Source organism: Triticum aestivum, chromosome 6D, assembly GCF_018294505.1.
Source record: "Triticum aestivum cultivar Chinese Spring chromosome 6D, IWGSC CS RefSeq v2.1, whole genome shotgun sequence".
NCBI lineage: Eukaryota > Viridiplantae > Streptophyta > Magnoliopsida > Poales > Poaceae > Triticum > Triticum aestivum.
In genome coordinates this window covers 126,386,364-126,395,667 of record NC_057811.1, presented here as the reverse complement: position 1 = coordinate 126,395,667, position 9,304 = coordinate 126,386,364, and the positions used below count along the sequence as shown (strand labels likewise).

Genomic DNA, 9,304 nt, shown 5'->3' with positions numbered 1-9,304 from the left:
ACTACCTCCCACTGTGAATAGCAAGTGTAGCACACACCTGACTAATTCGAAGATTGTCGATGAGTTTGCTTAAACATGATTGCTATTGAATTTTTGTTTTATTCTATCAAATAATTATTCACTTGGTCATGAAATTGCTCATGTGGATGTTGTATTTGAATCAAGCACAGACATTTAACTAGTTCCTCTAAATATTGTTGCTGAATAGTACGTACTGTACTAGTAAAGCTTTGCCGGATTGCCTAAAAAGCCATTTCTAAGAAAAGAGGTCTCCTGAACTAAAAAGAAGCCCTTCTCTCTCCTCCAACCGCCGGTGGTCGCTCCGTCGCTCGCCATGGCTTCCGGGTCCTCGGCCGCCGCACGTCGCCTTCTGCTATTGCGCCACCGCCGCCGCCACCTCGTTCCCAATCACCACTTCTCTTCCTCCTCGGCGGACGAAGTGCTGGACGGGGGCCGCGTCAAGATCTTCGATCGCGATCTGAAGCGCCGACACCGGGACCGGGCGGCGTGGGCGATGCGGGAAACTGACCCACTGGTAGACGCGGTCGCCGATAACCTCCTCGACCGCCTCGAGGACTGCAGGAAGGCGTTCCCCTCGGCGCTCTGCCTCGGCGGTTCGGCCGGCGCCGTCCGCCGGTCGCTTCGCGGCCGCGGTAAGAAGCTACTCAGCTCGCTTTTCTTGTTATTTCTTGCACCAGCCTCTTATCATGTGTACTAATCACTGCGTTGAACCATGTCAAATGTCTTCCTGAAAGTTCCGGTTTTCACATTCGACAATTGAAATGATCTGCGACACGTTGCTTCTCCTTGATATGTTGAACTAACCTGCAAGATGGCGCTGATGATTTGTGTGCCAGGTGGAATCGAGAAATTGACCATGATGGACATGTCGGTAGACATGGTGAACAAGTGGCGGGAGTTGGAGAGTGCTACTGACGACGGCCCCGAGATGAACTTTATCGTTGGAGATGAAGAGTATCTTCCTATGAAAGAGAAGTAAATACCAGCCATATTATACTTTCGGTGTGTTTGTTGGTTCCATTTACGTATGATTAGAGTAAACTGCACTGGATCCACATGCTTTCTCTAGCTCCCTTGAATGCTAATGTATTGGGGCCCCCCCCACTTATATATACACCAAAGAGATAAACTGTCAATTTGCAGTCTGCTATCTTATGCTTGAGTGGGTCAATATATTTTAGGTGTGAGTGGCTAATTGTCAAATTTAAAAGTAAATAAATTGTGATCTTGCATTGTATACTCCTCTATTGATGTGGCTCTTGGTTTCTGAAGCTCCCAGGATTTGATAATGAGCTGTCTTGGGCTACATTGGACAAATGATCTACCTGGAGCAATGATACAGGTAAGTCTTTTATTTTAAACACTGAAAGCATGAAGTTATCAAGCGCTAAAACATCTGAACTATGGTAATTGGCTGTCCTTTGATGGCAGTGTAGGTTGGCGTTGAAGCCTGATGGCCTTTTTCTTGCAGCAATTCTTGGCGGGGAGACTCTGAAGTGATAATCTTAGATTTACCATTTATCGACATTTTCCAGTTTCTTGTTTGACTTGCCTTTTCTTGGATGCTATGATCAGGGAACTAAGAATTGCATGCACTATTGCTCAAATGGAACGTGAGGGAGGCATCAGTCCTCGAATGTCGCCATTAGCACAAGTATGATTCCTTTATAATCAGAGATTTCGTCCAATGGGGATTGCTTGTTCTTCTTGTATGCCTCTGTTGAATAGCCTGTCATTGCAAACCATTGCCTTTACCTTGACTTATTAGTGTCTTTGGTTCTAATGGCGACATTGGGTTGTACATTTCAAGGTCCGTGATGCAGGAAACCTTTTGTCAAGGGCAGGCTTCGCCCTTCCAGGAGTTGATGTAGATCGATATACAGTCAAGTACAATAGTGGTGCGTACAAAAAAACTTGGATTTTCCGATTAGTGAATTTCTTCGTACAATATTTTGTGAAGATTGAATCAACATCTTTTCTTTATTCTGACTGCTCAGTAAATATTCTTATGACTATCAGATTGCAATGGTCACTTTTGTCTCATCAACATACAATTAGCAATGTTGTGTCTGATAAATATATTTTATATTCAAGAACCACGTTAATTTGTTATTGTTTTAAACTCTCCACAATATTTGATTCACCAAGTTATTTATTTCTCCTAACAATTTTATTACTTATTGCCAACTAGCTCTTGAACTTGTGGAACATCTTAGAGCAATGGCAGAAACGAATGCTCTCTTTCAAAGAAGCCATTTGAGCCTTTCTTATCATAATGTTTACTGAAATTGGCTTAGTCCCAATTAATTTAGTTGACATGGTAACTGAATTTACATTGGTTTTCTATTTTCAGATATTAAAGAGAGATACAGCACTAGCTACTGCAGCCATTTACCAGTCAATGTTTGGGTTAGAAGATGGAACCATTCCAGCAACCTTTCAGGTTTTGTACAGTTCAAAAATAATATCCCATCTTGTCCAACTTGACTAAATACAGAGTAGAAACCATGCAGTTTCTCGTTATAAACATTCCACGTATTTAAAGTTTGTTACTCCATTCATTTCATATTGCAGGGTGCAGTTCTTTTCTTTACGGTTTTCCAACTTGACTAAATACAGAGTAGAAACCATGCAGTTCCCCATTAATTTTCTGATCTTACTCTTAGTGCTTTCACTCCGTTCTGCTGTACATATGCATAAGCAACCAATCTTCACTGCACCGGACTCGCCTAAGAGAGCGGGGAGTAAATCTGAGAGGGGAATTGCATGCGCAATTCATGCTTTCCAAAACAAAATAAATGCAGCTGGGCTAGTTTGGACTTTTTCTCTACGGTTTTCGCTGCTTTTAAGCCACTCAAATCTCCATATATATTGCAATTGAGGGAGTAGTTGTTTTGTGCAGGTAATTTACATGACTGGGTGGAAGGAGCATTCATCACAGCAAAAGCCTAAGAGAAGGGGTTCTGCCACTGTATCATTTGGTGACATAAGGAAACAATTTGGTTCCAACCAAGACTGAAGAACTTTATCAGCTATGGTAAGGTGATGGCGCCGAGTTCATTTCTGTTGTCTACTATTCTTCATTCACCACACTTCTGCAGCTATGCTTATCCTTTGTGCTCTTTTACTTCTATAGAAAACATCTCTCGAGGAAGGAAAAGGAAACCCCTATTTGCTCACAACAGAACTTGGGGTTTCCGAGGCTTCCCATTTGTGGAAAAAGTGTACTCTGTTGGTTCCCACCAAGATTCGCGGAAGCGTTCCTTGCATCGCTCACAATCCTCCTCCTGTGCATCTGGGTTGATCTCGACACGCCCTGAAAACTGGAAGCGGATCATGGAGTGGAAGAAGGAGATGCTATATATTTGTACTCCGACCCTAGCCTACGTGTTTCCACTGTATGCAACAAATATCCCATCACATGGAAAATGATATTTTTGTAGAAAAAATGTTGTGATAGCTTTCGCCAAATCTCATTGAAGTTCTAACTGAAACTTATTTGCTTTGAGTTGTGAACTTATTTGGTTTGGAGACCTTTTATGTTACATTGTGAGACATGCTATCCCTATCTATCTATCTATCTATCTATCTATCTATCTATCTTTATCATGTTGTTTAAGTTCATGTTTGTGGAGCCATGTTATTATTCTTGCCCTTATATATTGCTTCATTACATGTTGCAAATGCATGTTTAGTGTACTAGTCGAATGCCTGTGCGATGCCACAGGAGATACCAAAAACTAATGATAATAATGATGTTACTGATCAAATCATTGCACCATTCAATGTTTGATGTGCTTACTTTGGGGTTTAAGATAATCTGACCAATTTGGTTATAAAGAAAACATTATTTATTTAGGCGTATCATAGAAGTGTTGTGAGCCCCAACCTTGTTTGTACATGTTCCGGTTGCCGCCTTTGAAAGATTGTGGATGTTGCCTAGAGGCGGGAAGGGGGGGGATAGACGCTTTAAAATAATTATGGTTTAGGCTTGAACAAATGCAGAATAAACTAGTGTTTAATTTGTCAAGCACAAAACCTAAAACAACTAGGCTCACCTACGTGCACCACCAACTTATACTAAGCAAGATAAACAACTAAGTGATAACAAGATATATATCATGAAACACTATGGCTATCACAAAGTAAAATGCATAAGTAAAGGGCTCGGGTAAGAGATAACTGAGGCACGCGGAGACGACGATGTATCATGAAGTTCACACCCTTACAAATGCTAATCTCTGTTTGGAGCGGTGTAAGGCACAATTGATGCGGAGCATCCTACGGTCATCTCTCCATGTACACCTTCATAGCACCTCAAGCCCCAAGTGGACCTACCGGACTTAAGGTGAACCCACTCCTCTTTGAGATTTACATGAATATCCATTGGACTTGGTTGTTACCTCACCATGGAATGTTGTGCATCATTAGGTACAAGGGCAACCACCACCAAGCAGCTAGGAAGCTTCCCGGAGGCCAAGGAGAAGGACCCCAAGACCCAAGAGCTGACCGGAAGTGTCAAGATGAAGAAAACGAAGCGTGCAGAAATTGCACTACCGGACAGTCCGGTCCCCACAGCGGACAGTCCGGTCGCACAGAAATTGCACTATCGGACAGTCCAGTCCCCACAGCGGACAGTCCGGTGGGACCCGAAAATGCATATGTACTCACCGGACTGTCGGTCCTTACCACCGCACTGTCCGGTCTGCCCAGTTTCGCTACGAATTGGGCTAAAAAGCCCATGTAACAACCGAGGCCCATACCCCTTCGCCCCTAGACTATATATTGCGGCTCCTCTCAGTTTTTAGGGTTAGCTAAGATTAGAACTAGACATTAGAGCTTAGCTCATGTATCTCCCCTTGTGGGATTCCTCTTGAGGAAGAAGACTCCATTATAGTTCAAGGCCTCCATTGGAGAAGATCCTTAGGGATTCAAGACCCCCTTGTGGGAAGGATCTATCTAGATCATCAAGACCTCATCTCCTTCATAGGATCTGGGATGAACTTTACCATGTATCTTGTTTCCCTTTGATTGTTCTTGTACCTTGTGAATCTCATGTGTTTGTGAGTCTAGTGGATGTGTGATTGGACTTGTTCTTGAGTGTTCCTCTTGTGATTTACCCTTTGGTTCTTCGTGTTCTTCGCGTTCTTCGTGGATCCCCCTCCAATTCGTGAAAGATCTTCACTTAGGGTCTCCACCCTACAACATCTTGGTACCATGAGCCACGTTGATCACAATTTGGAGTCTCCCCCATCGTTTTCTAGCCTTGTTTTGCTTGATTTCGTCCTAAAATCCGAAAATCCCCACCAAAAATAGCCCCAATTTTTTTTGTGATTTGTTGGTTTGAGGATGTTTTGTTGATTTTGATCCATGGATTCATTGTGTTTCAAGTGGATCTAGCTTCCCCACAAGTTTCCCCACCTTCCATCCACGAAATCTCCTTAATTTTGACCCCAAAATTATCCATTTTTGCCCAAAAAATTCAAGTTCGTCCTTTCCCAGCCCGCACCGGACTGTCCGCACACCCGTAGCGGACTGTCCGCTGGCATCAGGACCAAAATTGCTTTTGGACCAGACTGTCCGCTCCCCAATACCAGACTGTCCGCTCGAATCAGAAGGTTTTCGGATGAAGACCGGACTGTCCGCTAGTTCAAAAACTGCTTTGGCCGATTTCTTGTTTTGGCCATATCTTCCACATCCGGAGGCCGATTTTGACGTTCTTTAGCTCGTTGAGTAGCTATTGACATTCCCCATCCATCTAGATATGTTTCAACATCATTTGACTCCATAAATGTTTTGATATTTTGACATCTTTGCCTAGGCCATCCATCATATCATCCGCAAAACCACCATAGCTTTCCGCAACCTAACCCATTTTGATCCATATAGCATTTGTGGTTGCTTGAGTGGTGACTTGAGTTTCCTAAGGTGTTTCGGCTACTTAGGGACGGTTGCTTCTTCATCAACCACCACCACCACTTCTGCATTGTCTACTCCGGAACCACCATCGCATTCCGCTACCACCATTTGACATTTGACATTTGAGATTTTGAGTTCGCGGTTTTTCCGTTTCCTAAGGTGTTTCGGATAATTAGGAACGGTTCTACATCGAGAACACCGCCACTCATCATCGCCATGAGGTCGTCATCGACATTGACCACTTCACCTTTTTGACCACCTAACCGTAAGCAAGAGCGGTAACCTCTATATCATCTTGGTATCGTGGTATCCCGTCATTCTACATTCATTCTTGCCATTGCTTTGTTAACCCCTAGCCATTTTGCATCACTTCTCTATCGAGACTAGCCATTTGAGTATTGCCGGCAACGTTACTTGTGCACATTAGTGATCCGCACCTCCCATTGCATACATACCATATCATCTTGGTATCATCATGTCATCTCTTGTGTCACAAGATTGTTCCCGCATATACACAATTGCTATCTTGGTCTGTGCATTTCGCATAGTGGCCATACAAAAAAAAGAGAATAAGCTTTTAAGCAAAGAGAAAACAAAGAGCTTGTAAGCAATAGCCATAGCATCGCCACATTGCATATCATACTACCATATTGATCATCTTGGATCATCGTGTGCGAAACACCGGGAACCATAAACTTGGGATAGAAAGTTTATCAATTTTGCATCTTATAGGTTGTGCACAAGTGTCGTATCCGCTGAAGGAAATATGCCCTAGAGGCAATAATAAAGTTATTATTTATTTCCTTATATCATGATAAATGTTTATTATTCATGCTAGAATTGTATTAACCGGAAACATAATACATGTGTGAATACACAGACAAACAGAGTGTTACTAGTATGCCTCTACTTGACTAGCTCGTTGATCAAAGATGGTTATGTTTCCTAGCCATAGACATGGGTTGTCATTTGATTAACGGGATCACATCATTAGGAGAATGATGTGATTGACTTGACCCATTCCGTTAGCTTAGCACTTGATCGTTTAGTATGTTGTTATTGCTTTCTTCATGACTTATACATGTTCCTATGACTATGAGATTATGCAACTCCCGTTTACCGGAGGAACACTTTGCGTGCTACCAAACGTCACAACGTAACTGGGTGATTATAAAGGTGCTCTACAGGTGTCTCCGAAGGTACTTGTTGGGTTGGCGTATTTCGAGATTAGGATTTGTCACTCCGATTGTCGGAGAGGTATCTCTGGGCCCACTCGGTAATGCACATCACTATAAGCCTTGCAAGCATTGCAACTAATGAGTTAGTTGCGGGATGATGTATTACGGAACGAGTAAAGAGACTTGCCGGTAACGAGATTGAACTAGGTATTGAGATACCGACGATCGAATCTCGGGCAAGTAACATACCGATGACAAAGGGAACAACGTATGTTGTTATGCGGTTTGACCGATAAAGATCTTCTTAGAATATGTGGGAGCCAATATGAGCATCCAGGTTCCGCTATTGGTTATTGACCGGAGACGTGTCTCGGTCATGTCTACATAGTTCTCGAACCCGCAGGGTCCGCACGCTTAAAGTTCGATGATGGTTATATTATGAGTTTATGTGTTTTGATGTACCGAAGGTTGTCCGGAGTCCCGGATGTGATCACGGACATGACGAGGAGTCTCAAAATGGTCGAGACGTAAAGATCGATATATTGGACGACTATGTTTGGACACCGGAAAGGTTCCGGAAGGTTTCGAACATTTATCGGAGTACCGGGGGTTACCGGAACCCCCCGGGAACTAATGAGCCTTGTTGGGCCCTAGTGGAGAGAGAGAGGGGCCGGCCAGGGCAAGAGGCGCGCCCCCTCCCCTTGAGTCCGAATAGGACAAGGAAAGGGGGGCGGCGCCCCCTTGCCTTTCTCCTCTCCCACTCCTTCCTTCCCCCTCCTTCTTGGACTAGGAAAGGGAGGGGCAAACCTACTTGGAGTAGGTTTCCCCCTCCTAGGGCGTGCCACCCCCTTGGCCAGCCCTCTCCTCCTCCCCCCTTTATATACGGAGGAGGGGGGCACCCCATAGACACAACAATTGATATCTTGATCTCTTAGCCGTGTGCGGTGCCCCCCTCCACCATAATCCACCTCGATAATATCATAGCGGTGCTTAGGCGAAGCCCTGCGTTGGTAGAACATCATCATCGTCACCACACCGTCGTGCTGACGGAACTCTCCCTCAAAGCTCGGCTGGATCGGAGTTCGAGGGACGTCATCGAGCCGAACGTGTGCTGAACTCGGAGGTGTCGTGCGTTCGGTACTTGATCGGTTGGATCGTGAAGACGTACGACTACATCAACCGCATTGTGCTAACGCTTCCGCTTTCGGTCTACGAGGGTACGTGGACAACACTCTCCCCTCTCGTTGCTATGCATCACCATGATCTTGCGTGTGCGTAGGAATTTTTTTGAAATTACTACGTTCCCCAACAGTGGCATCCGAGCCTGGTTTTATGCGTTGATGTAATATGCACAAGTAGAACACAAGTGAGTTGTGGGCGATATAAGTCATATTGCTTACCAGCATGTCCCACTTTGGTTCGGCGGTATTGTTGGATGAAGCGGCCCGGACCGACATTACGCGTATGCTTACGCGAGACTGGTTTTACCACCGTGCTATGCACACAGGTGACTAGCGGCTGTCAGTTTCTCCAACTTTAGTTGAACTGAGTGTGGCTACGCCCGGTCCTTGCGAAGGTTAAAACAACACCAACTTTACAAACTATCGTTGTGGTTTTGATGCGTAGGTAAGAACGGTTCTTGCTCAGCCCGTAGCAGCCACGTAAAACTTGCAACAACAAAGTAGATGACGTCTAACTTGTTTTTGTAGGGCATGTTGTGATGTGATATGGTCAAGGCATGATACTATATTTTATTGTATGAGATGATCATGTTTTGTAACCGAGTTATCGGCAACTGGCAGGAGCCATATGGTTGTCGCTTTATTGTATGCAATGCAATCGCCCTGTAATTGCTTTACTTTATCACTAAGCGGTAGTGATAGTCGTAGAAGCAATAGTTGGCGAGACGACAACGATGCTACGATGGAGATCAAGGTGTCGTGCCGGTGACGATGGTGATCATGACGGTGCTTCAGAGATGGAGATCACAAGCACAAGATGATGATGGCCATATCATATCACTTATATTAATTACATGTGATGTTTATCATTTATGCATCTCATTCTGCTTAGATCGACGGTAGCATTATAAGATGATCTCTCACTAAATTATCAAGGTATAAGTGTTCTCCCTGAGTATGCACCGTTGCGAAAGTTCTTTGTGCTGAGACACCACGTGATGATCG

General features: G+C 44.2%; 1 protein-coding gene across 4 annotated transcripts; it reads left to right on the top strand.

Moving 5' to 3' along the window:
• The first annotated feature begins 243 nt into the window (after positions 1 to 243).
• LOC123144050 (putative methyltransferase At1g22800, mitochondrial) lies at positions 244 to 3,627 on the top strand. 4 transcript variants are annotated; one of them, XM_044563064.1, is made up of 10 exons: positions 247 to 653; positions 858 to 996; positions 1,294 to 1,363; positions 1,453 to 1,517; positions 1,597 to 1,675; positions 1,832 to 1,919; positions 2,213 to 2,277; positions 2,375 to 2,464; positions 2,924 to 3,058; positions 3,158 to 3,627. In XM_044563064.1, the coding sequence occupies exons 1-9, from the start codon at positions 335 to 337 to the stop codon at positions 3,038 to 3,040; spliced, it is 1,032 nt and encodes a 343-aa protein (XP_044418999.1). In that variant the 5' UTR covers positions 247 to 334; the 3' UTR covers positions 3,041 to 3,058; positions 3,158 to 3,627. The 4 variants fall into 4 exon arrangements, 2 of the variants coding, with proteins under 2 accessions (XP_044418999.1, XP_044419000.1); XM_044563065.1 differs by having other exon boundaries at positions 2,924 to 3,063; XR_006471236.1 differs by lacking the exon at positions 2,213 to 2,277 and having other exon boundaries at positions 244 to 653; positions 2,924 to 3,063.
• Positions 3,628 to 9,304: the final 5,677 nt, after the last annotated feature.